This window comes from Onychomys torridus, chromosome 8 (genome assembly GCF_903995425.1).
Source record: "Onychomys torridus chromosome 8, mOncTor1.1, whole genome shotgun sequence".
NCBI classification, from domain to species: Eukaryota; Metazoa; Chordata; class Mammalia; order Rodentia; family Cricetidae; genus Onychomys; species Onychomys torridus.
The window spans coordinates 83,220,742-83,247,962 of record NC_050450.1 but is presented as its reverse complement, the minus strand read 5'-3'; the positions used below and the strand labels follow the sequence as shown (position 1 = coordinate 83,247,962).

Genomic DNA, 27,221 nt, shown 5'->3' with positions numbered 1-27,221 from the left:
GGTGGGAGGTGGGGAGCTGGGAGGGGGAGCTGGAAGGAGGACGGGGAGGGAGGGCAGGGAGGGCTTTGAGATCTGCTTTTCACTGACTTAGATTCAGCAACTACAGCTACAGGCTGGGGCTTGGAGTGGGGTGCTGGTTCAAGACTTACCGCCGTGGGGTCTCAGATAGTAAGAGCCGATGAGATCCAGGTGTGGAGGCACGTGACTATAATTGCATTACTTGGGAGCCTGAGGTAAAGAGGATTGTGGGTTCAAGGATAACATGGGCAACATAGGGAGACTCTGCCTCAAAACTGAGCCAGTGGAGGGGTCAACAGGTAAAGGTTTGATCCCCAGGATTCACGTGGCATATGTATGCAGACATGCACACAACACACATTTATACACACATGGAAAATGAGCCAGTGGGACAACTTTTACCTAGTTGTCAAGGAGACACAACAGTTGGGTGTGGTGGCGCATGCCTTTAATCCCAGCACTCAAGACACAGAGGCAGGCAGATTCCTGTGAGTTCTGTGCTAATTTGGTCTACACAATGAGTTCTGGGACATCCATGGCTATGTAGAAAGACCCCCATCTCAAAAACAAAGCAAAACACAAAAGGAGACACAATGGAGATAGGTTTTCCTTTGTGGCATTTGTTTTTGTCGTTCTAGAGACAGAATTCTGGGCCATGAGCATGCTAGGCATCACTCTATAATCTACCTAGAGAGAGCGTGACACACACACACACACACACACTGCCTTTGTTGTTGTTGTTTTTGTTGAGACAAGGTCTTGCTGTGTAGCACAGACTGGCTTCAAACACACCATTTTCCTTCCTCTACCTCCCAAGTGCTGAGAGTACAGGTGAGCCTCACCATGTGCAGTTGTTTTGTATCTTTATTTCTGCCTGAGCACATAATCGTTTTTCTTTATTGCATGCATGTGATCAGTTTTTTGTTACTGTGACAAATATCTGAGAGAAACAGTTTAAAGAAGGGTTTATCTGTTCACACACTGAAGGGTTTTGGCTCATGGCCACTTGACTCCTTTGCTGCTGGGCTGTGGGGAGGTGGGACATCACAGTGGGCACATGTGACAGAGACAGGCAGCTTACCTCATCACAGACAGGAAGCAGAGAGACAGGAAGGGGCTAGGGCTGGATATAGCCCCAAGATGAGAAGATGACGCACTCAATGACCTACTTCCTTGGGCTAGGTCTACCTCCTAATGCTTACATCACCTTCCAGAAAGTCAGCACGCACTGAGGACCAGCACTACCAGCTCTTAAAGCAGAGCTGGTGGTGACATTTCCTATTGAAGCTGTGACAATAAAACACAGAGATCTCCACAAAGATAACAAATCAAGTCATCAGTAAGCCACAAGGACCTCTGCCTCTGGTAGGGTAAGACCAGGCACATTAGTTATGTGGATTACCCAGAGCAGGAGTATGTGTGTATTCATGCAAACTGGACGTCACCATTCTATTCACCAGGTCATTCTCTAGGCATAACTCTCCACCTAGTGTACCAATCAGCCGTTGACGAAGGATATACATAGGCATGTCAACTTCACATACCGTGTCCCTGAGGGACTTACTGTGGAGAAAAGGACCTGTCTAGGAGTCAGGATAGCCCTCAGGGTGGCTCCTGTCACATCAGAGAGTGCTCACAGCTGCTTCGCCTTGGCCATCTAGGTGGGTTTTTTTTTTTTTGTTTGTTTGTTTGTTGTTGTTTTCTTTCTTTTTTTTTTTTTTTGTTGTTGTTTGTAGTGCCCGCTCCCCCCAGCTGAGAACCGAACCCAGGGCCTTGTGATTGCTAGGCAAGCGCTCTACCACTGTGTTAAATCCCCAACCCTGGTGTTTTCAACCAAAAACTGGGTGACACCTCTGTGTCACAGGACTTTTAGAAGGGACTGCATATAAAGAGCCAGGCAATAATACATGCTCAGTAAATATCAGTGCCCTTTCCATGTGTACATGAAAAGCTCAGAAATGCAGTCACACAGGCAAACAGTTATGACTATACAATAACATACAAGAGACTATTTGCATGCTGGGCGGCGTTGGTGCACACCTTTAATCCCAGCACTCAGGAGGCAGAGCCAGGTAGATCTCGGATCTCTGTGAGTTCAAGGCCAGCCTGGGCTACAGAGTGAGTTTCAGGACAGGCTCCAAAGCTACACAGAGAAACCCTGTCTCAAAAAACCAAAGAGAGAGAGAGAGAGAGAGAGAGAGAGAGAGAGAGAGAGAAAGAGAGAGACTATTTGCAGATACATGTCCTAATGAACATTTCTTTTGGGGGGGGCGGTGTTTGAGACAGGGTTTCTCTGTGTAACAGCCTTAGCTGTCTTGGTACTCACTCTGTAGACCAGGGTGGCCTTGAACTCAAAAGAGATCCACTTGCATTTGCCTACTGAATACTGGGATTAAAGGCGTGCACTACCACTGCCCAGCTCCTAATGAACATTTCTTTTTCTTTTTTTGGAGCTGAGGATCGAACCCAGGGCCTTATGCTTGCTAGGCAAGCACTCTACCACTGAGCTAAATCCCCCAACCCCAAACATTTCTATTAGGACTCTAGTGAAAAAGAGTGGGAGTGGGTGGATAAAGCCCCCACCTGCCCAGATTTTCCACCCGAGCATAGAATTTGGCTAGTAAGAGTCAAGGAAAGTCAGCCCGCTGTTGCAGAATATTTGTATATGCTGTAAAGATATGTTTCTGCCTAAGGTACCTTGTGATTGGTGTAATAAAGAGCTGAGTGACCAATAGCTAGGCAGGAGAGAATAGGCGGGACTTCTGGGCAGAGAGGACTCTGGGAAGAAGAAAGGAGATGCCAGGGAGATTCTGAAAAGGTCAGACATATGGTACAGAGGAGAGGTAACCAAGTCATGTGGCAGAACGTAGATTAATAAAAGCTGGTTAATTTAAGTTCTAAGAGCTAGTGGAACAAGTCTAAGCTAATGTCCAAGTTTTCATATTAATAATAATTCTCCGTGTCATTATTTGGGAGTTGGCAGTACAAAGAAAGACTGCTACACTTCCCCCACCACCACCAACACACACGGAAGGAACTCAGCCTGTGGGTCCACAGCCTCTCCTTCTCAAAGCAGCCATCCTGACTTTACATAAAGAGCATTGCAGAGCCCATTAGAGTCAGGAGCCAGACAAGAAAGGAGGGGACCTTGGGGTCAAGCCAGTGTGGACTCAAGGCTATGCCTTAGGCAGTAGGAGGAAACCCTACTGGAAGAGGCTGGATGAATGAGAGGTGGTCGGTCAGCTGTCAGGGAAGCTGCTCTTGTTTGGAGTAACTCACTAATGGCCCCTCTGGCCTCACACACACCAACTCTATAGCACAAGACACTGTCAGTTTAGCCTGTTTAATATTGGGTCTCCAGAATGCTTCCTGGAGTCTGGGGAGATGGCTCAGCTGTTAAACGCTAGGCTCAAAACCAAAAAGACAGGGGAGGGGGCTGGATGAAGGCCTGGCCTCCTAACAGAAATCTCTACCTTGTTAGTCCTAGTGGGGGACTCAGGTCTGAGCTGAGGCAGAGGAGGGATTTTGCCTTGAGGCTTGAGGTAGAGAAAGCTGAATCTGGGTCAGTGGAAAAGGAAATCTGATAAACATATATATTCATGCTCAGCCCCACCCCGCCCCCAAGTCATTTGTATCTTCTATTGGAGTCAGAGAGTGACCTGAGTTTAGTTAGGTTCAGTAGCAGAGTTGGTCCATTTCGTTCTGCAGATCTGAGGAGCCTTGAGACACACTGAATGCTAACGGAGAGTAATACCAAGATGTTTTCTCCAGTTTTCTTGCTTACTAGATGGGACTCCATGGCTTGGGGGTAGGAAGGTAACTTTGCCAGGGTGAGGAGTCAGGTTAGCCAGTGCTCAGTCCCAGAAGCAGGCCACTGTGTGTCCTTGTTATTCCTGCCGCAGCTGACAGGCGCTGTGAAGTCATACTGGTGCACACACAGTAAACGCTCCAAGAAGAACGGAAGCCGCCTTCTGAGATTATTGACATTGTCACTGTTCCAGCAGGGAAAACTTTACCCCAAGTTAGGCCATCTTCTGCATTTCTTTTCTTGAGGTCTCCCACTCTAGGCCCGTTTTTCCTTTGACACCCCCTCTTCCTCCTCCCAGAAGCCTCCCTGACTCCTACATAGAACACACAGCTTGCATGTTGTGGTAGTCACCTGCAAAGGCCGAGGGACCTTATTGAAGGTTTTATTCAAATGTCAAGATGGATAACACTACTCATGAACCAAGATAGCATGAAAGGTTTTGTTGTTTACATAAAGGGAGTCTCTCAGGACAACATGTCCCAAATGGCTTGAGAGCCAGGAAGGAGGATAACTTGGATTTTCACTGTGGTTGGGGGTGAGGGAGGGCCTCCCGGACTCTCCTTCCCTCAGACAATGAAGGGAAGCCCTGTCTGTGCTGGTAGGCTTGTCCAGGTGTGAGCCATTAGGGAAGAGAACTGGGAGAGGCCTAAAGACTGTCCAGAGATACATCAAAAGCTGAGCTGAGGCCCATCATTTCACATGCATCCTATGTTTCTAGGCGGGTCCATTCCCGTGAGGTAAGAGCAGACAGTGTAAAGTCAACTGGAGGCTTGAGATGATGCTGTCAAGATAAAAAGTCTTTCAGAACAAAGCGTTTCAGCCCTGCGGCACGGAACTGGGAGTTCTCTCACCAGATCTCCAGCCCAGGCTCAGACAGTCCAAGGCTCCCTCCATTCCAGTCCACCCCCAATAGGTCTGTTCAACACTTCCCACATTCCTTAGTTGGGTCTGTCTTCTACCAGTCTCCCAGCTCCTGCTCCCACGTTCTCTCTGGACACTCCTTTAGACTGGAAATGCCATCCCTCATCCCTTTCCTGCTCCTGGTCCCCAGATCGGACACGCTGGTCCTTCCTGTTTGGGATAGTTTATGAGATAAGGCCTGGCATGGAGCCCATCTATCATCATCACATGACTCAAAGCTATTTTGGGCAGGACCCCTGTCTATTCCAAGTGTCCACCCAGCCCTCCTGGCCCTGGCCATAGACATTCCTCCAGAAATAAAGCCAAGAACCAAGGGAGAAATCCAGAAGGGCAAATTCAATGGCCCAACTTGCTACTAGCTTAGCTTCCTGCTCCTTGACTCCAGATGTCTCTTAAACCTTTGGTAGCTTTAGGGCATGAATCAAAGCATGAGAGAGGCTGAGTAGTTCTGGAAGTCACAGCTCGGATTAATACCATTCTAAGGGCAGCCAGGGACAAATGTCCTCTCCTAAACGCCACAGAGAAAACTGTTATCACAGCTGCTCTTGTTTAGGTTTGTCTGACTGTCTGAACAACATCTGCCTGGAGTTTCTCTTAAAGACACAGCTGTGGTCACGTGGCTTCCAGTTCCAGCTGTGCCTTACTCTCGTGCCAACATTTGTATGGCTTTGGGCATCCAGGTACACTCCTGAGGTTCTGTTCCCTCATGAAAGACAACAGTCCTGACTTTCACAGGGAGCCTGGGAAGATGAAGTGAGTCTGCCCTTGAAATGATTTGTAGGCTGTGAAGTCAGGCTGAGGCTACTTCCCAGGCTCTGATTCTAAAGTGGTGCTCCTAACCATACCTGGTTGAGGATGCTTGCTGCTCAAAAACCAATCTTCAGAGGCTAGCCTGAGCTACATGGTAGATGTCATATCAGACTGGCAAGATGCCTAAGTATGTAAAAGCACTTGCCATGTGAGCCTGATGACCTGAGTTTGACCTCTGAACTCATGTAAAAGTGGAAGGACCAAGAAGCAGTGATCCCAAGAGCTTGTCTCTGTGGTTTTGTTTTTTGTTTTTTGTTGTTGTTTTTTTTTTTTTTTTTTTTTTTTTTTTTTTTTGTGTGTGTGTGTGTGTGTGTGTGTGTGTGTGTGTGTGTGTGTGTTTTGCTTCTTCTTCTCTGTCCAGGACACCACAATTCACTTTATCTCCTGGGACTAGTTCCTGTATGTTCCTAAAACAGATGGGCTGCTTATCAGGAGCTAAACAGCCCAGTGGTGAGTATGCATTAGCTTGTAGGAGAAGACAAGGAAGCGATGTTACAAAGGTCATCGGATCTTCTGGTATCTGCAAAGCTACAGGAAGATTGATTGTTTAGCAGTTACCATTTTAACCACTTAGGCGGGGCTTCTGGTTAGAATTCACTGTGCCAGGCAGAAACTAGGGAAGTAGTAATGGCGGAGGACACTCCCAAAGGAGAGGCCCTATCACTCCAAATCTCACCCAAATCTGATTTGTCCGTAAGTGTTAATCATTGGCATAATTGTTAAGAAGGGTTCTGGGGTTAGATCCTGTGCTATTAGAATCTGAACTGTGTGGCCTCAGCCAAATCGCTGGACTTCCCTGGGCCTTGATGTGCCCATCTTAAAGCAGACAGCACGGTGATGGCTGCTGCAGGAACGTAACAATTGTAGAACGTGTCTTCCAGCAGCTCACCTCCACTCTCGCTTCTTCTTAACTCCAGACTCCTCTGGGCTGCTCCTGAACCAAGGCAGGCGCTCAGCTCTGCAAAGCATTCAAACTGACTTTCTGAAAGAAGAGCTGCTCCCTCCAGAGCTGTGTTTACAAAGGAGCATCCCACCAACTCAGCTGCGGTGCCTGACATAGGGACAGCCCCACTCCCACATGTAAACAGCAGGTACAGACCTGGAAATACATACATGACATAGTGGTGACAATGACCAACTGTCGGTAGTTGTCATGAGTAGAAAGGCAGCACTGTCTCTAAAGGCTGCTCCTTTAGGTTCGAGGGATAAGATCATCTATGTGGAAATGAGCCTCTTCTAAAGTCACACTGCGTAGGCAGGGAAGTGGACCCAGAATGCACTGGCTTCTCACAGAATCCCATTGGATGGGTCTGTTGCCTGCTTTCATTTTTCCTTGCTGTGTATATGTGACAGGTGGTAAAAATTGACTCGAAAAAGTAGTGTTCATAAGTAAAGCAGTTAGCATCGTTCCTGCTGCATATGATGTTTTCTTCTTTTTGTAAGAACACATAGAAAATGATGCTGGGGGGGGAAATGAGTCTTTGTTCTGCAATAGGAGAAATGTGAGTTAGACTCGCAGTCCATAATGACCTCTTGGAGTTCTCTTTCGGTTTGATTCTTTCCCGGATAATGAGATCTTTGAGCCCACCCTACCTGTCTCCACCTGACACCACCTAGAACACAACTGCAGGAGTGGAGGTGCCATTCGCTGCCCTTAGAGACAAATGCTGCCCTTTGCTAATTACAATTACTGATGATCACCACCGATAAACATCTGTCTGGCTTTGCGGAGGAGCCGATTCCGGCTGGAATCGGGATGAGAGGAGGCGGTTGAGCAGGAGAAATACTCCTCCGCACATCGAGGGCACTGAGTGTGAAGAAGAAAGTCCAGAGACCCGTAGTCACCTCTTAGGGTCTTGCAGTGCGGCAGAGGTCCGCATTTTAGGCAGCCGGGCACCGACAACAGTTCAACGAAGAGCCGACGCCTGGTCTGTCCAGTCCTGACCATGGTGGTGGCCTTGCCTAGAACGGCCTTTCCAGTTTGCAGCCGCAGGGACGCACCAGACAAGTCCCACCTCCGGCTCCGCCCGTCCCATCCGTCTTGCACCGAAGGCGACGCTTCTTGGGAGAAGCAAGCCTCTGGGAGGGGAAATCCAGGCTTTAAGGACTCCCGACAGGTGTCTGAGAGAGAGGGCGGAGTCAGGTTAGGAATGATGGAGAGGGAGGGGCGGCGCTGCCCCTTTAAGAGGCGGCGGCCGAGCGGGGACCTTTTCTCTTTCCCCGGAAGGAAAGCGGAGCTCGGGCTGGGCGCGCAAGGTGGGGAGGTGCAGGGCTGGGCAGTGGGGAGGCGGGGCACGCGCAGGAGAGAATCCCTCCCTCCTGCCCTCCTGGCGGTCGAGGGTTTGCCTTTTCAGATCCTCCACCTAGCTGAGATTCGAAGAGCTAACACCGCCAAGGGGGCGCGGCCAGGACCATCTAGGGTGCGGGGTGCCTGGAGTCGGGCACGGTGACCTGTCCACCCGACCAGCGAGAGAGTAGATCCATAGACCTGGAAAGAGGATTGAAGAAGCGCCACCCCAGAGCAGACGTGAAGCTGGTCCGGACCAGGGCAAGAAATTGTCTGGGACTCGGGTCGCAGCGGCGCTGCGGGCTCGGGTGTCCTCTGGCGGCGCCTGGAGCAGGTGAACCGTTCACCACCCCCAGTGCTGAGCCCTCTGGTGTTGTCGGCCCGCCCGGCTCGCACTCGCGGCCATGGGCCCCAGACCCCGCTGCGCGCCCCGCGATCCCGGCTGGATGCTCGGCACTCTGGCCTTGATGGTGGCGGCTAGCGGCCGGGTCGCCTTCGCCTTCAACCTGGACACCCGATTCCTGGTGGTGAAGGAGGCGGTGAACCCGGGTAGCCTTTTCGGCTACTCGGTCGCCCTCCATCGGCAAACCGAGCGACAGCAGCGCTACCTGTAAGTCAGCCTGGCGGCAGTGAGGTGGGGTGAGGTATGGTGTGTTGATGCCTGACCTAAGCTGAGTCGGACGGAGCCCTGGGCCCACTATCTTCCAGGCCTGCTGCTGCTGGCCTTTCCTTGGGAGCCAGGATTAAGGGGGTGGGTACGCCAGCAGCCCTCCGATTGTGGGGCTTGGCGGGAAGTGGAGGATGGGGGGCAGTAATCATAGCAAGTGCTGACCTGGCCAGAACCTGTCTAGACGCGGCCGCTCCACGTTCAGACTTCTTTGGAGAGCAGAAGTAGGGTCTCTGTTGCCCAGCACCCCGAGAATCCAGTACCTAACATTAGCTTCTCTCCCAGGCTTGGAGAAGTCTGTAAAATAAACACATATCACACCCCTCTTCCTTTCCGCCTGGGGAGAACCTGAGATACATGCGTTTAAGCCCCCATTACATCTCTCATTAAGTCTGTGGCCGCAGCAACCACGCCCTCTGCAGAGCCAGGCTGGACCGCTTCTCAAGGGTTTGGCATTGCAGAGTGAGGTGATGAAGACGCTGGGTGCTTGGAGCTGTCCAGAGGCTCCCTCTGACCCCTAGAGGAACCGACAGTGGAAGACAGAGGAGGCGCTGTCTTAAGCCTGGGAGGCCAGAGCCCACCCGGAAGCAGTGGGGGTACTCCCACCAAACATCTCCCTGCATTCCACAGATTCATGTTGAATCAGCAGCCCTGAGTGTGTTTGTTTTGGTTTGAAGAGGGAAATGGTGTTTTCTCTTTCTTCTGCTCTCCTTTGCAACAGCTGCAAGAAGCCGGAAGAGCTAAGCAGAGTGGAGGGGAGGAGATTACTTCCAGCCACCTGCCCCTCCCCATGCACACCCTTGCCCAACGGGTCCTGTTCAGGTGTCTTGAGGTTTCTCTGCACGGATCCTGTGTGTTGAGGTTGATTAGCTCAGGGAAGGGGGTGGCCAGAGGAGGTGAGGCTGCCCAGGGAAAGATGTGATGATCACACAGACCCCTTCTACCTTGTTGAGCTGGATAGCCTGCCTGGCCTCTGACAGTTACTAAATTAAAAGACAAGCCAAGGTAGGAATGTTGAAACCACTCTCTGCTCTGACTGGGGCCTGTAGAAACTTGAGGAAGTTTGGAATGTTCAAAGTCCAGCTCACTTCAGTCTTTGTCTCTGCCCTGCTGGCCCAGCCCCTGTCCGGACTGCCCACCTGGACTTAGCCTCTACCCTACCTGGCCCCTGCAGAAGGTAGGGCTACCACACCCTTCCTGCCCTGGCCAGGCAGATTTAACCTTCTACCTTTCCGAGACTCTCTGACAATGGGTAGTTGCTGCAGCAGTGGCTTTTCCTCCCTGTCCTAGCCCAGAACATAGTTTTCCTGTGTTCTGATGCTGAATGTGCATGGCCTGAGTTAGGACAGTGGGAAAGACCTGGAAAGAGTAACATGCAATTCACACACACGCACACGCACACGTACGTTCTGTGACCTTGAGGATGATATTTCCTTCCCGGGGTCAGTTTCCTGCAGGATGAGGTTGTACCTGGATCTGTATGCTTCTTCCTCCTCCCTTTCTCTGCTGGCCTGTGAGAGGCACCTTGAGATTGTAAAGGAGAAGTTGAGTGTCCCCATGCCTGTCGTCTTGGCTCCGTCTCTGACACCTGAGCCTTCGCTTCCTCAGTGTTAGTGGTGCTTTGATGACATAGTGTGTCTAGAATGGTCCTGGGGTGACCAGTTCTCCAGTGGACACCAGAAGGCTCTGGGGCTGGGATCAGGCTGGCGGTGAACCTCTTCTGCCTATGGGTCGTACCCAAGTTGGCCAAGTGAAAGACTTCTCTGCTTCCCTTTCCGGAAAGGGAAGCAGAGGAGAATGCTGAAACTAATGGACTCTGAGGGCAGATGGGTTTTCTCTCTCTTGCCCAGAGCTGCTTCTGTACCTTAGCTCTGTCCTCATCTAACGGAGTTCAGTGCTCCAGTCCTTTGGGAGAAACAGCTGGGGTTCGCTGCAGCCAGCTGTGTAGCCAGATGTGAGCAGCTGCCCAAGTGTTCTAAGGGAACTAATAAGTCAAACTGCAGCCTCAGGTTCTGTCAGCATCCAAGTCCCCTTGGAAGGTCGGTGTAGCTCATGGTCCTTCCTTTGGGGTCTGCCAGCTGTTCAGGGGCTCCTGAGAGTCTGTGCACAATCACAGGTTTGTACATTGTCCCTGGGGGATCAGGGAGGGGAGAGCATAGCTTCTGTGTAAAATCCAAGAGATACTCTCTTTGCTGCTATGACCTTTATCTCTCTGCTGAGTACCCCACCATAACCCATGCTTGCAGCACTCAGTATCTGATAGTGAGAATCCAGGGCATACCACACACTTTGGGCTTATTTATTTATTTGAGACATGGTCTCTCTTATATGGCTCTGGATGTCCTAGAACTCGCCTTATAAAACCAGGCTGGCTTTGAACTCACAGAGATCCACCCTACTCTGGCTCCCAATTTGTGATTAAAGGCTTGTGCCCCCTCATCAGGCTCACTTTGAACTTTTTGATGTGACATAAGCTCTCCTTGGCGGGAGAAGAGCCGCTCATTGGGGAGGTGGTTGCTGATCCCCCTGCACCTGCTCTGTTATTTCTTCTTATTCTGGCCTGCCCTCACTGGTTGATTCCTCTGGGCCCCCTCTCCCTTTCACTGTTGGAAATGAGGGTGTCTGGGAAACCTGGGAAGGAGTGGCTTCTGGAAATGAGGTCATGCCTGAGGTAGGCAGGGGCCTGGCTTACCTGCTGTGCTCTCTTGAAATGCTCCCTGGACAGGGCGGGTTCTGGGCAGCCTTGGTGGCTGGTGCCAGTGGAAATGGCCCAGCAGCTGTGGCTGGGGGAACAAGGCCAGCAAGTGGTTTATCCTCCTCTGCTGGCTCTCCTTGGTGGTCATTCTAGGCCCAAGGGCTTTAAAATGGGCAGGAGGTGGAGGAGGGCTGATCTTACAGAAAAGGAAGCCTGCAGGGAGGGGTTGGTGTCCCGTGGGGTGGCATACACCTGTCACGCTAGGACTCAGAGAGGAAGGCAGGAGGATTGGCAGTTTGCTGGATGTCCAGGCCACATAGTGAGACCCTGTCTCAAAACAGGAAAAGAAGAAATCCATCGCAGTGAGGTGGACTGGGGTTAGAGGAGTCCCATAGGGGCTCCAACATGGCACACCTGCTGGAAAGCCGGGAAAGAGGAGAAACGAGGAAATCGGTCTCATCCTCTTTCACTGAGGGCCCTGCCAAGATCTCATTCTTCCATCTCTCACTCTCTCTCATTGCTCTGGTTCTAGGGCTGAGTCACCAGGGGGGAGGGAGTTGGGTAGGCAGTGTGAGGAGGGGTAGAGGAGGATGGAGAGGGCTGCAGTTTCAGAGCCACAGGAGAGCCTCTGGGGAGGTAGCTAAATCAGGCAGCAGGGCAGAGAGCTGGCATCCAGGAACTGACCTCCCCCTACTCAGGCTGGGGCCGCCTTCCCTCTGCCTCCACGCCTTCCACAGGAGGGCCACAGTGACCAAGACCCCAAGAAAGGCTCTGGGGATTTATCTCCCCAGAATCTTCCCATTGGAGCCACCACACACCTCCCTGAACTGAAGTTGAATCGTGTAGATTTTCTTGGAACATCATTTCACTCCCGGAGTCCCGAGGGGCTCTTCCTCTTTGGGGTGAGCCAGCCTGGTGCCCTGTCTCTCTCTCTTGGGTCCCATTCCCCAGCTTTCTCAGATCCTGCCATTTGCTGTGCAGTTATTCTATTAGCTTTGAACTGCTTGGGAGGAATGGAGGTGTAGAGGGCTGGTCAGGGCAAAGAGTCCCACTCCCTGCACTTAGAACTCAGGGGCTCCCCGGAGGCCAGGTGGGGCTTTCTAGTTGGAGCCAAATGAAAGGATGAGGAGGCAGGTGTTGCAAGCCCTTGATCTTCCATTTCACCCACATCTGCTTGCGGGGGGAGGGGGGGCACTCTCAGCTCCTCCCTGCCCAATTTGACTCCAGGAGAGGGAGGTCCTATCCCCTGAGAGCTCTATCTAGGCATCCCCATGTGCCTTTGCCCCTTCTGTCTGTGGATGGGGGTTGGGTTCAGTGGTTTTCTGGGAGAGGTCAGCTTTTAGATTTTTTTTTTTAATTTATTTACTTTTATTTTATGTGCATTGGTGCAGGTCAGATCTTTGAGTTACAGTCAGTTGTTAGCTGCCATGTGGGTGCTGGGATTTGAACACGGGTTCTTTGGGAGAGCAGTCAGTGCCCTTAACCACTGAGCTATCTTTCCAGCCCCAGCTTTTAGATTTTTATTTTTTTACCTGGACCCAATAGTAAGTACTACCTGCTATTTACAAGGTACTTCACATTTCAGTTTACATACCAGTAAGGTCTGTCCCAGTCTTGGGATTCCCTAACCCTGATCTTACATATACCTGGCTGTGGTAAAGGAGGGTGGACCCCACCCTCTGAACCCCCTTCCTCCATCCATGTGCAGGCCTCTGGCTGTAGACTACTGACTGCATCCTAGGCTGGGAGCCAGAGGGCCTTAAAGGGTCTCTAAGCGGGCCAAGTGGGAGCTAAAAATACTCCAGGGGGTGCGGGGGAGCTCCCAGTGGAATCTCTCAGGAGGTGGAGCCTAGGGATTAGGGAATTGGCCCCCTCCCAGTCCCCATCAGTGGGCACAAGGCTGGCACCAGACAAGGATAGGAATGCGAAGACTGCATGGAGTCTTATTCTAATCCAGCCATAATTTATATTTGGCTCTGCCTGGTCCGTACCCCAGGCAGCTAAGAGGAAGGGTCCCTCAGTCCCTCCTAGCGAGGCAGGCTTGGGAGGCATGGAACCCTGCTCTTCACTTACCCCCTGCTACATAGGCAGGACAGTGGCAGCCACGAGGTAGTACATCCATTACATGGCATGCTCCCAGGTCCTCCATTGTAGCAGAGCCCGCCACCAGCTGACTCTGAGCTGCTTTTCTAGCTGGGCAGGTGCCAGCATCTCCCTCCCCTTCCCCAGTGCTGTCCTTGGGATGGGGAAGTCCTACTTCTGCTCACCCCTTACTCCTTCTGAACAATGAAGCAGTCTGTCCTTTTCTGTCTGCTTCAGGTTCCCTAACCTGCAGTATTGGAATTCCTGAGTCCCCAGAGAGCCTCGAGTCAAGTCAGGGCCAGTTCTGGTACCATTGGAAAAAACAAAACAAAAACAAAAAACCAGAGCAACAGTGTTCGCACTAACCATGGCTTCTCAGTCAGAGAGCCCATTTGTTTCCCCCAAACCCTGGAGGAGAGAGGGTTCAGCTGGGATCCCATTTTACAGATAAGACACTCAAGACTCACAGGGAAAGAAAACCACAGTACCAGTCCTAGAAGCCGATTCCTAGCTCCCAGGTTGAGATGTTCCCACAGGCCGTAGCTTCCTCCTCTCATTTGTCAAGCATGCCATGGGGTGGGTGTGTGCCTGTGTTGAACCAGGGTGGTCAGGCAGGTCCCCTCCCTAGCCTGAACAGAAGTTGGCTAAAGGCCTAGCTGTTACATCTGTTTCCTTACCCCTCCCTAGGGTGCTCAGGACACTATGTTTGGGGAAGCATTGCCTCTGCCCTGAGGAACAGCCACTGAGGGTGATGTCTGAGCTGCAGCTCTCAGGTGTAGGCAAAGGTCCACCCCTCTCCTAGTACCTGGAGGCAATGCATTCCTGACTCCCAGTAGGTGGAGGCACCCCAGGCCCTAGCATGCCCGGGCCCTGCCCTACCTACACCCTGCCGCCCTCGCCCTCGCAACCAGATCCTAAGCAGGGCTGTAGGCCCAGCCGTTGCTCAGCACTTCCAGACTGGCAAGAGGCCTGGAGCCTGGGAGCCTCAGGGCCACAGGGTTGCTGGGCTAAACAGAGGGGCACCTGGGAAGGTCTGCCACCCAGGAGGCTGAGTTGGAAGGAAAGTAGCAGAGGGCATGTTTCAGTCAGAATATTGAAAGGCTTCAGGGAGAAGATACAAGGAATAACTTGGTTCTGAAGCTGGGCTGCCCCAGATACTATTTGCACAGCCTAGCCTATGGTAGTTGGAGATCTTTTGCAAATACCTGAGGGTAGTCTGAGATAGGATTTCAGGGCCAATCCCCTGTCTGCTCTGCTTTGGTATGGGATGGGGTTCCAGGGTCTAGCCCCCTTGTGGGAATTTCTTGATGTCCCTAACGATGGATTCTGGGGATAAGATGGTAGCTCTTGTCCACTCTCACCCACATCAGCTCTGCTCTTGGGCCACACTAGTATCCAGCCCCACCCCATACCTGTGTGCTTGTCTCAAGGAGGGGGTAGGGCAAAGGGAGACATCACTCAGCTCACTTAGAAATCCGTGCCTCTTAGAGCTATGTGCTCTAAGGTTTCAAGAGGAGAGATCCAGGCTTCCAACAACTCACCCATCCTTACACAGATTCTCTTTTCTGCCTCCCCTGATGCCCCGGGACTTGAACCCAAAACTGTCATTCCTTCATGTCTGCCTTTATCTCCGAGACCAAAGGATTCCTTCAAAACCCCTGATCTGGGGCTGGGAATGTCCTTCAGCTGGAAGAGCACTCGCTTACCTAGCATTCTGGAAGCCTTGGGTTAAATTCCTAGCACTCCATCAAACTGAGCATGGTGGTACATGCCGGAAAATCCCAGCACGTGAAAGCTGGAAGCAGGAGGATCAGAAGTTTGAGGTCATCTTTGAATAGGGAGTATCCTAGCCTCAACTATATGAGACCCTGTCTCAAGAAGAGAATGAAATACAGAACAAAACCAGGTCTGGTCTTGTCCCTGCTGTGCCTGGGGTCCCTCTTTGGTCCTCTAAGGCCTTTGTCATGACTTATATGCCTCCCTCCAATGTTCTTCCTGGGATCTGGCTGTAGAGAGGGCTGGTACCTGAATCACTGGCTTGCTCATGCTTCCTGGTCCTTGCACATACTGTACCCTTGTCTCGGGAGCCCTTCCTCCCTTCTTCCTTGGGTGAGCCTAGGCCATTGTCCTCATACTCAGGCCATGGCACCTCGTGGACAGATGTCCATGCTTTCCTCATGAGATGCTTACCAAGTGTGTGTTTCCTGGCCTGCCTTCCCCCATGACAGGCTCTCCCAGAAGACAGGACCAAGGTTTTATTCATGTTCCGTCCCCAGAACATGGTCTGGAGCCCATGCATAGTGAGTGTTGATTTGCAAGTTGGCTGGAGGGAGGCTTGGAAAGTCTGGTCCACCTGCCTCCCTTTCCCAGGCTTCTGGCTGGTGCTCCCCGGGACCTCGCTGTGGCTGATGGCTACACCAACCGGACCGGTGCTGTGTACCTGTGCCCCCTCACTGCCCTCAAGAACGACTGTGAACGGATGGACATCTCAGAGAAAAGTGAGGAGAGGCTGGGAGCAGAGCTAAGTCAGGAGTTTGGCAGAGAGAGCCCAGAGAGAAGATACAAGGCTAACTTGTTAGCAAGGCAGGGTGGCTCACACCTGTTATTCTAACACTTGAGGCTGAGGCAGAAGGACAGCAAGAACAAGGCTAGCCTGGGCTACATAATGAGTTTCAGAATAGCCTGAGATGTATATGGAGACCCTGACTCAAAAACAAACAAACAAACAAAGCAAAGCTGGCATGCTTCTTGTCTACTTGGGAAGAAGAGCAGAAAAAAAACCAGAAGGTCAGATAGTGTGATCTCTGAGTGATGACAGGCAGGACATAGTGAGGAGGGAGGGCTGCCCTGGGGAGGCTTTGGGCACTGGAATATGGAATGAGGGACCTAGTTCATGAGCCCTCCCATTCCTGCAGGCGACCCTGATCATCACATTATTGAGGACATGTGGCTTGGGGTGACTGTGGCCAGCCAGGGCCCTGCAGGTAGAGTCCTGGTAAGTGAACTTTTAGCATCATCTTTCCAGAGCCAGGGAGGACAGCAGAGGGTGGCAGGGGACCCTCTGTGCATGGCTGGGGCCTTTGCAAATGTCGATTTCTGTAGCCTCACGTCTTTGCAGGTCCGTGTGTGCCCTGATCCCTGTACTCTGGGGAGAGGGTTGTCTGGCGCTCTTCCAAGACTGGACATGGCGTGGGTCTTGTGTGACCTGCATGGGTGCTCACCATTCGTGGGAAAGGGCAGAGAGCGCCCCGGGCAGCTGGGTGCTGGCAGGCACTCCTTCCTGGGAGGTTGGCTGCCGGAAGAAGCACAGCCCTGGTGACCCTGGCTCACCCTGGCACTGATTTGAGTACTACTCCCTACTGTCCAATGTCACCTTCTGCTGCAGACCATTCTTCAATGTCAGCCCTTGGGGATCTCAATTTCTGTGTCCCAGACTGACATTATTTATATATATATAAACCTTCCATATAGTGAAAAGGGCAGGTATTAACTTTTTACAAGCTTTGACCAATGATAAGCCTGTGTCAGTAATGCCCATGAAACAGAGCATATTTATATCACCCCAGAAAGTTCTCTGGTCCACCCGTGAGCAGTCACCAACTCCTATAGCCATCCCTGCTGTGATTTCTGCCCTTTGAACACCATGGCGATCTACAGGCCGGCAGCCAGTTCGCCAGACCACCCTTTTGTACCCCTGTTGTTTGTGGGTGTGAGCCTAGAAGTTTGTCTAAGTGATTGTAGACTCTAGGATTAGCTACTTCCCCACCTTCACTCAGCCAACAAATATTTAGTTAGCACCTGCTGTGTTCCAAGCACCAGAAATTCAGCAGTATCTAAGGATAGGCTCCTGTGAAATGCCAGTGGTGTTCACAGCTCTGACAGACAGAAAAAGGGATATTGTATAGCCCAAAGGCTGATTCAGAACGTTTTTTTACCCCCTGGAAGCTGGCTTTCACTATTAGCCCTGGCTGCCTGGAACTCACCCTGTGGACCAGGCTGGTTTCAAACTCTGAGACCCGCCTACCTCTGCCTCCCTGGTGCTGGGATTCAAGGTGGGTGGGTGCCACCATGACTGGCTCAGAGTCCTTTTTATATTTATAGTTTGGCTTTGTTAGGGATCAGACCCAGGGTCTTGAAAACGCTAAGCCATGATCAGCCCTAAAGTAACTACCGTTCCACTGATTTTCCCAATAAGTGTATATGATGCGGGACTGGAGAGATGGCTCAGCAGGTAAGAGCACTGGCTGCTCTTCCAGAGGATCAGGGTTCAATTCCCAGCAACCCACAAGGCAGCTCACAATAGTAACTCCAGATCCAGGGGGATCTGATGCCCTCTTCTGACCTCTGCAGGCCCAGACATACATGGTGCACAGACATACATGCAGACAAAACACCCATACACAGAAAATAAGATGGAAATAAATTTAAAAGTTACTATATGAGAAGAGTTTGTGCTTGGCATATAGTAAGTACTCAGTAAGTGTTCACTGCTGTTACAAATGCTATTATTATTATTTTAAGTGATCCTTTCATTAAACAATAGGGTCATCCGGGGACAAGAAAAGCGAGTCCCCTAATCTCTCTGTAAATGGCTCCTTTTAGCCCCAGGAGCCTAAGCCCCACATTCCCTCATCCTTCTCCAATTCCTTTCACTAAGAACCCTCAGCTACTCTCAAATTCACTCCTCCTGGCCCTTGATTTCTAAATAATGGAAAGGGGATATAAGTTTCAGTATCCCCACAGGAAGGACAAGAAGACAGTGCTCCGCTTTGGCCCTTGACTCACAAAGCCAGCAGTGAGTGCCCAGGGTGAGACATACAGCTTGCCATGGGTTCCCTGATCCTGGCTAAGGCCAAGCGTCTGTGTGTTTGGGGGTCCCTAGGTCTGTGCCCATCGCTACACCCAGGTGCTATGGTCTGGGCTAGAGGACCAGCGGCGTATGGTGGGCAAGTGCTATGTGCGTGGCAACGACTTACAGCTGGACCCTGGTGACGACTGGCAGACCTACCACAATGAGATGTGCAACAGCAACACTGACTACCTGCAGACCGGCATGTGCCAGCTGGGCACCAGCGGTGGCTTCACCCAGAACACTGTGTACTTCGGTGCCCCTGGAGCCTACAACTGGAAAGGTGAGGACCCGGGAGAAGGAGGCATGACAGAAACCACCAGTCCCCAGTAAGCCCCAGATCTTTACTCCTAGCAATCAGGAGGCAAAGGCTTCCAGGGTGAAAACTCTGTGAGTTTCAGGCCAGCCTGGTCTACAGAGAGTTCCATGACAGCCAAAGCCACTTAGTGAGACCCTGTCTTGGAAACAAACAAACAAATAAATAAAAGCAAAGTATAAATAAATAAGGAAAGCCAGGTTGGATTGTGACCTGCCTGCCATCAGCTCAACCTCTGAGGAATTTTACAATCATGCTTCTGGTGCAAAGAGAGTAAAATCTCAGTTTAGGACTTGTTAGAATTAAGAGCAAAACTAGCCAGCAAAAATGTGGTGCTACCCTGTGATCCTGGCTACTCGGATGCCGAGGCAGGAGGATGCCATAATCCTGCCTGGGATATTGAGTTCAGGTCCAGCATGGGTAACTTAGCAAGACCCTGTTTCAAGATAAACTAAAAAGGGGAGAAGGGTACAGAGTTCAGAGCTAGAGTACCTAGCTTAGCTTGTATGAGGGTCTAAGTTCAACCTTCAGTACCACAAATTAAGAAGGGAGAAAAAAACCAACCAAACAAAAACATCTCTCTCCCAACCTTCCTCATCCCATTTCCCAGTGTTCATTGTCTGTTAGGACTCCTTCCACACTTATTTTGGTATTTTTTAATGTTTTTTGTTTGTTTGTTTGTTTGTTTGTTTTTGAGACAGGGTTTCTCTGTGTAGCTTTGGTGCCTATCCTGGATCTCACTCTGTAGACCAGGCTGGCCTTGAACTCACAGAGATCCACCTGGCTCTGCTTCCTAAGTGCTGGGATTAAAGGCTTGTGCCACCGCTGCCTGGCTTTTAATGATTTTAAAAAAGATTTATTTATTCATGTATTTTGTATATATGAGTGCTCTGTCTTCATGAACATGGGAAGAAGGAATCTAACTCCATTACAGATGGTTATGAGCCACCATATAGTTGCTGGGAATTGAACTCAGGCCCTCTGGAAGAGCATCCAGTGCTCTTAACCATTGAGCCATCTCTCCAGCTCCTGATTTTAGTATTTATAGGTATCTTCTTAAAAACAAACAGGATCCAATTAAATGTTCTGGCCTTCCACTTTGTCTTTTCATTCACCGTAAGCTAAAAGCTGAGTTTCAGGTCAATACATTCAGGACTGTCCTTTTGAGGTCTTAGAAGATTTCATTGTCTTGAGATTCTTGCTTAAAGGGCTGGAGAGATGGCTCAGCACCCACAAGGTGGCTGCAATTCCAGTTCCAGGAGACCCAACGCCCTCTTCTGGCCTCTGCAGTCACTGCATGCAGGTGTTGTATAGACATACATGCAAGCAAAACATCCATACCTATAATCAGGTCAACCAGGTGTAATGTGCTTGCCAACAATTGGGAGTCTGAGGCCTGAGGATCATGAGCTCAGGGTCTGTCTGATCTCCTGGAACTGGAGTTACAGACCATTGTGCGCCACCATGTGAGTACTAGGAATCAAACCTGGGTCTCCTAGAACAGCAGCCAATGTTCCTGTTCACTGAGCCATCTCTCCAGCCAGCCTCCCATCACAAAATTCTTAAAGAGGATGTGGTTTATTGGCTGGGCGGTAGTGGTGCATGCCTTTAATCCCAGCACTCGGGAGGCAGAGGCAGGTGGATCTCTGAGTTCGAGATCAACCTGGTCTTTAGAGTGAATTCTAGGATGGCCAGGGCCATACAGAGAAACCCTGTTTCGAACCCTCACCCCCCCCAAAAAAAAAACCCACAAACAAAAAAGCAAAACGAAACAACAAAACAGAAAAGCAGTGATTTCTAAGTGCTCATACATAACAGGGGTTATTGTTATTGTTAAGGGAGGCGGGCATGGTAGGGGGAAAAAGTAGTGACCAACACTTTCTGCTCCCTTCCCCAATCTTTCTGCAGGAAACAGTTACATGATTCAGCGCAAGGACTGGGATTTATCTGAATATAGCTATAAGGGCTCCGAGGACCAAGGAAACCTCTATATTGGTAAGCCCAGTGCTGGTGGCCCACTGGAGGAGGGAGGAAGCCAATTCAATCCCTAACATACTGACCCTGTGACCTCTGGTGTGCTGTGGGGTGAGACTACGGGGCATGTGTGATAGTGGTATTTAGTTGAGTTAGCGCACACTCACTGCACCCCGCCTGCGTGTGTGGCTCTGATCTGAAGCTTCCAGATGCAAAGTTAGTTATGTCGTGAAGCTCGAAACCCAGTGTGCAAGGGAGGCTACGACTGGATCTGTGGCCCACTTTTTTTTGGCTCAACTGGACTAGAGGACTAGAAGATAATAGAGGGTGGGTAACTAGAGGGGTAGGTCCAGTACAGAAGGGGACAAATTCTCTGGGTCCTTGATTGAACCCCTCCCCCTCATCCCAGGGTACTCGGTGCAGGTAGGCAGTGCCGTCCTCCACCCCACGGACATCACTGTTGTGACGGGTGCCCCACGGCACCAGCACATGGGCGCTGTCTTCTTGCTGAGACAAGAGGCAGGCGGAGAGCTGCGGAGGAAGCAGGTGCTGAAGGGCACGCAGGTGGGCGCTTATTTTGGCAGCGCCATCGCTGTGGCAGACCTGAACAATGATGGGTGAGAATCTAGGGACGTGGGACCTCCTCTGGGCCCAGAGAGAAAGGTGGGGGGCGGGGGTGGCAGGCTTGCTCACGCTCGGTCAGGGAAGGAAGAAGCTTTGCATTCACACAGTCACTGTAGGGTCTTGCCATCAATCACACTTGATGGCAGTCTGGACATTTGCATGACACCGCGCTTGCTTGTCTGTACCTGTCAATCATGCCCGTCATCCACAAGGTGCCAATGGGGAAGGAGCTTTTTCGGGTGTGATCTCTGCCTGCATGATAGCTCCATGACGTGACTTTTCTATTTGGTGGGTCTTGTTGGCCTTCTCATGGCCTGTGGTCAGGCGTGTCGTTTGCTCGGTTGCATGGCCCTGGCAAAATCATGCTCATTCAATGACAGTTACGTCGTGTATCAGGGGCCAGCCTCACACTCTCATTCCCTTTTTTCTCCTCCTGTGCAGGTGGCAGGACCTCCTGGTGGGTGCTCCCTACTACTTTGAGCGGAAAGAGGAGGTAGGGGGTGCCGTCTACGTCTTCATGAACCAGGCGGGCACGTCCTTCCCGAATGAATCTTCCCTCCTGCTTCATGGCCCCAGTCGCTCTGCCTTTGGCATCTCTATAGCCAGCATCGGTGACATCAACAAGGATGGATTCCAGGGTATGAGCCTGCACCCCGCCCTCAGCGCCCTCACTGACTGAGCACCAGTTGCATACCCGGCTCTCCACTTAAAGGGGTACTAGAGAGGATGTGCAGAGGATGCTGCAGAGGCTCACCTGGAGTGGGTGATAAGTGGCTGGGCTGAGGGTGCACAGGAGAGAGGAATAGATAGCTAGCACGCAGCATGAGCATAGGAACTTGCCATGTAATATGCACTACTGATGTACACTGGGGCCAGGCTGGAGAATGCTCTGAAAGCCAGGCAGAGTAAATGGGGCTTTTCTATCTGGGTCATAGCGAGAGCAGGGTGGGGAGGTATCCAGAGAAACGGCTGGAGCGGGGATGTTAGTTGATGGCTTGGTACTTTGGAGGGTGATTCCGGAGGGGTGTAGGAAGGAAGCAGGTGGGAAACCTGGGGAGATAGGACCAGGGGTGTACCATATCAGGTGATGAGAAAGGGAGGGAACAAGGAGGGGACCTTAGGTATAGTGGCATTGCCTTGCAGGTGCTCTGCGGGACCCGGGAAGTCACAGGGAAGACACGTTAGGGTGTGAGCCAGGTTACTGAGGGAGCACTTAGCTCACCAAAAGTCAGCTCTCTGACCACCTCAGTTTCCCAGAACACAGCTGAGAACCAAGGGGAAGGCAGAAATGGATGCCAGAAAGGTCAGCCAGCAGGACCAAGCTCTTCCCACAGAAGAGTCACAGTTTTCAGCCTAGGGGCCACTTACTCTCCCTGACTCCCTTTGCAGTAACCCAGGCCTTCTCAGATCACATGTAGCAGATGAGTCCAGCAAAGACAGATCATCAAACGTGTTGAGTCTCAGGAAACATTGCTTAGCATTTTAAAAGTCTTGACACTTGAAGGTCCATTATACTGGACAAAGGGCACTGTAGTATTGTAGTTATAATCCAGCTTCTGGGATCTGAGTCCGTTCATCTACGAAGTGGGCAAATGATAGTAGAGACCCCCACGGCATTCTTGTAAGGGTTAAGTGAAATGGATGCTGTGAGTGCTGGCAGTGATCAGTGGGCAATGGCTTCTTTTCTGGCTTTGATAGTAAATGTCAGGAGAACCAAGGTGTCTGGAGAAGTGGTTGATGGGGGAATAGGGAAAGCGGGGAAACACCGGATGACGCTGGGGGAATGTGAGACACAGCTCTGTCTGAGCTACTGACCTGCTGTCTGACTTGGAGGAAGTTTCTTCCCCTTTCCCCAACCTCCAGAGCTCGGAAGCTATGAAGTTCTCTGCTGCTCTGAACACTCCTGCCAGCCTGAGGTCACTGCCACGCTGGGCTCTGCGGCCTACGGCAAAGAGCGCGAGAGCTGTGGGGCCCGGAATGCCTGGTGACCCTGCCCTGTCTTTCCTCCCCAGACATTGCTGTGGGAGCTCCATTTGAGGGCTTGGGCAAGGTCTACATCTACCACAGCAGTGCCGGGGGACTCCTCAGGCAGCCCCAGCAGGTATGAATCCATGGGGACGTGTCGCCACCCCTATCCCCCAGGGCCGCCTCCTCCAAGCATGTCTCAGAGCCTGTCCCTACCACTTCCTCTTGGCTTCAGATAGTCCATGGAGAGACGCTGGGGTTGCCTGGCTTGTCCACCTTTGGCTACTCTCTGAGTGGGAAGATGGATGTGGATGACAACTTCTATCCAGACCTGCTAGTGGGGAGCCTGTCGGACCACATAGTGCTGCTGCGGTGAGCTCTGTGGGCAGCGGCATGGTCCCTCCGCCATCCCCATCTTCGTAAAGCCTCAGCCCTGACCACCTTCTGCACTGATCCACAGAAACCTGAACCCCAGCCCTAGCCTGCGGTAGGCAGGAAATACTAATCTCTGCCCGCTTTCTTGTTACTATAGGGCCCGGCCTGTCATCAATATTCTCCAAAGGACCTTGGTGGCCAGGCCAGCGGTGTTGGACCCCTCACATTGTACTGATACCTCCTGGTGAGACTGTCAGCCCGGTTCTTCCTGCCCACTCCTTACATCTAGGCAGGCCCGAAGGGCCTCAGGCCCTAGACCTTCCCCCGCCCCAACACACACTCCTGATGTCCCACCCTCAGCAGCGATACCTTCCCTAGCCAATGTCATTTCAAGTTCCTTGCAGGAGCTAATGTGAGAGCACAAGGTTAGGAACAGGAGCTCCGGAGCATCTGGCTCTAAGCCCAGCCACCCTTTTTTGGGGGGGGAGCAGGGTGAACTCCGAGGAGTAAGGGCTGGAAGGGAGGGAGAGGAATGCTCGTAAGTGGATGGGTGTGGGGAAGGAGACTCACCCTGGGCAAATGATTAGTCTCAGATAACATACAAGAGCTAATAACCAATTCACACAGTTCTTGAGCTAATTAAATGAGACAATATACAAAAAAGCCCTAAGCACAGTACTCTCTACGGGAAGCGTTCAAAAAGCTGTTGGGAAGAACGTGGAAAAGGCTGTAGTGACCCTGAGGGCTTTTGTGGCTATCAGTCTGATAGCAAAGGGGACTGACTACTAAGCAAAGCAGGGGATGGGTGACAAAAGGAAGCTCTGGAGATTCCAAGACCTGGGCAGGGCCATCAGTTGTCTGATAACCTCAGACAAATCTCCCCCCACCTCAGTTTCCTCACTGGTGACCTCTAGAAACAGTGAGGGAGACGTCACCACAGCTTTGCAGACTCCCCAGGTTTGCTCCTGACTCCCCCCCCCCCAAGGGTCCTGAGTGAGAAGTAGGACACGCCTGTCCCTCCTACTGTGACCAGGCCTTGCTGTGCATCCCCCCAACAGTGTTCAGGTGGAGCTGTGCTTTGCCTACAATCAGAGTGCTGGGAACCCTAACTACAGGCGGAACATCAGTGAGTGCTGGGCACAGGGTGCTCAGGTGAGAGGGATGGGGGGGGGGGGATGCTCAACTGGCCACCTGCTGACTGTGGGATCTCTCTGCAGCCCTGGCTTACACACTGGAGGCTGACCGGGACCGCCGCCCACCCAGGCTCCGATTTGCCCGCAGCCAGTCAGCTGTCTTTCATGGTTTCTTCTCCATGCCAGAGACCCGTTGCCAGACACTGGAATTACTGCTGATGGTGAGGGAGGAGCAGTGGGGTGGGATGGGGGCCTCTGAAATCTCTGGAAGAGGTGGCCAGTGTCCCTCTAAGTCAAAGTGGAGGGACAGAGGTATCCCCAAAGACAGAACTTGGGCAAGTCTGGAGGGTAGGGATTGGCAGGACGGTGTCTACACACAGCGTGTCTCACGTGGTAGGAGGGGATACGCCCAGGGGTGGGGATGGGACCAAGGGTTTATCACCCTGGGAAAGAGATATTGGCTCTGGTCCAGTCTGGAAAGAATGGGTCCCCGACTCAGGACAAGCTCAGTTCCTCTTTTGGGTCATCGTGGTGTAGGGGGAAGTGAACCCAGAGATCTGTAAAGTAAAAGGGAGCGCCCATCTCCGGGAAGAAAAAGCGCCATCTCCCGGGGAGGCGGGGCAGTACATGATAGTAGGACTCATTTGGTGACTGGATTAGCGAGGATTCAGCTTAACTTGGGGGTTCAGGGTTTAGCGAGGTAGGAGGATTCAACCTGAGGGCTGGGTTCACCCTACCGTCTTCTCCAGGACAATGTCCGTGATAAACTCCGTCCCATTGTTATTGCCATGAACTACTCCTTACCTGTGCACATGCCCGATCGCCTCAAACTGGGGATGCGGTCTCTGGATGCCTACCCAGTTCTCAACCAGGCACAGGCTCTGGAGAACCACACTGAGGTGAGCAGGGCCTACCCCGGGCCAGGAGGGCTGTGGGGTCAGAGGGTGATCTGGGGTGCAGCTCCCTCAAGCCTCCCACTGTCCCCAGGTCCACTTCCAGAAGGAGTGCGGGCCGGACAACAAGTGTGACAGCAACCTGCAGATGCGAGCGGCCTTCGTGTCCGAGCAGCTGCAGCCACTAAGCAGGTGGTTTCTGGGTGATGCTGATTGGTCACAGGCTAGGCGGGGCCTCATTGGCTGGCAGAATTGGGGCGAGGCCTCACTGGCCAGGGGTAGGGTGGATGTGGGCAGAGGGGCTTTAAAGCCCTGTTAAGACTGCATGGTAAGACCTGGTTGGCCCAGCAGTGGCTTTCCGACATCCCCATCCTCCCCTTACCCCCCCCCACCCCCGCCACACACGCGGAGGCCCGAGGGGCGGAGCCTAGTGGAGGTGGGGCTTTTGGCTTAGTCCCGGGCTCCTCTCTTTAGGTTCCAGTACAGCAGAGACACTAAGAAACTGTTCTTGAGTATCAATGTGACCAATACGCCCAGCCGCGAGCGTGCCGGGGAAGATGCCCATGAGGCACTGCTCACCTTGGAGGTGCCGCCCGCCCTGCTACTGTCCTCAGTGCGCCCAGTGAGTGCCCGCCGCCCAGGCTCAGCCCAAATCTGGCTTCCTGTCTATTTGCACCCCAATGTATATGACATCTACTTGAATTATCCTTTGCTGTGGTGTGCTGACCTCCTCTGGGACTGGGCTCCCTCCGCTGCTCGGGAGACAAGTCTTTAGGGCTTCGAACCGTGCTCCACAGCAGACGGGAGACAAGCATAACCCTGACCTGACCTCCTTTGCTTTCTTTTCTCAGTCCGGGACCTGCCACGCTAACGAGACCATCCTGTGTGAGCTAGGAAACCCCTTCAAAAGGAACCAGAGGGTGAGACCTGGCCACATGTCCCACTTCCGGAGGGTCCTCGGGCGCTCTTACCTTACCTGCCCCATTCATGGGATTTCTTGAAGCAAAGAACCAAAGTGGAGGAGGGGAAGGCCCAGCAGGGGGTGAGAAGAGGCCAAGAGACTAAGCAGTGGAGCCACTAGGGAGCTATGCATGGTTCTAGGGTAGGTGCAAGCAAGGAGACCCCTTTGGCCGAGCCCTGATGCTGTGTTCACCACTACAGCTAATGCCACCTCTTTTATCTGATGTAGTATCTCAATTTTCCCTAATACAGAAGCTGCCTCACAGGATGGGAAAAAACAGGCTTAGAAAGTTTCAGTAACCTGCTTAAGGTTGTGCAAAAGTAGCAGAGATCCCCAAAGTAGCAATGATGTCACCCAAAGAAGAGACAGGGAACCAGAGATGGATAAGGAAGAGGGATGGAGGGAGGGTCGCTCTCCTAACTCTCTCCATGCCGTAGCCCCCTGCTGCGATCCAATGCTCCTTTCTGTTACCCTGACCCTTGTGCTAGATGGAGCTGCTCATCGCCTTTGAGGTCATTGGGGTGACGCTGCACACAAGGGACCTTCAGGCACAGCTGCAGCTATCCACGTGAGTGACCCTGTAAAGCTAGTCTGGTCAGGGCTGAGCTCATGTCCTGGGTGTCCTCACCACCTGCATTTTCCCCCTAGGTCAAGTCATCAGGACAACTTGCAGCCCATGACCCTGACTTTGCAGGTGGACTACACACTCCAGGCTTCGCTCAGCTTGTGGGTACCGCTCTGTCCCCTAGTCCTCTGTGCCTGAGCCAGGGCCTCCCTACCCTCAAGGTGCCTCCTAAGCTTCTCTGACACTTCTCTTGGTCTGGTGTCCTCCTGGGTCATCTT

General features: G+C 52.0%; 1 protein-coding gene across 2 annotated transcripts in view; it reads left to right on the top strand.

The window, feature by feature from the left end:
* Positions 1–7,764: 7,764 nt before the first annotated feature.
* Positions 7,765–27,221, top strand: part of Itga3 (integrin subunit alpha 3) — a 29,290-nt gene continuing 9,833 nt past the window's right edge. The window contains exons 1-18 of one of the 2 annotated variants that reach the window (XM_036195979.1): positions 7,765–8,454; positions 15,659–15,786; positions 16,204–16,283; positions 18,171–18,420; positions 20,362–20,448; positions 20,837–21,044; positions 21,493–21,689; positions 23,064–23,152; positions 23,252–23,388; positions 23,549–23,635; positions 24,450–24,517; positions 24,609–24,745; positions 25,274–25,423; positions 25,512–25,609; positions 25,892–26,039; positions 26,269–26,337; positions 26,867–26,946; positions 27,027–27,104. In XM_036195979.1, the coding sequence (XP_036051872.1) occupies positions 8,249–8,454; positions 15,659–15,786; positions 16,204–16,283; positions 18,171–18,420; positions 20,362–20,448; positions 20,837–21,044; positions 21,493–21,689; positions 23,064–23,152; positions 23,252–23,388; positions 23,549–23,635; positions 24,450–24,517; positions 24,609–24,745; positions 25,274–25,423; positions 25,512–25,609; positions 25,892–26,039; positions 26,269–26,337; positions 26,867–26,946; positions 27,027–27,104 (2,297 nt within the window). In that variant the 5' untranslated portion in view covers positions 7,765–8,248. The remainder of the gene's footprint in view (positions 8,455–15,658; positions 15,787–16,203; positions 16,284–18,170; positions 18,421–20,361; positions 20,449–20,836; positions 21,045–21,492; positions 21,690–23,063; positions 23,153–23,251; positions 23,389–23,548; positions 23,636–24,449; positions 24,518–24,608; positions 24,746–25,273; positions 25,424–25,511; positions 25,610–25,891; positions 26,040–26,268; positions 26,338–26,866; positions 26,947–27,026; positions 27,105–27,221) is intronic. The other variant, XM_036195978.1, reaches the window with a different exon arrangement.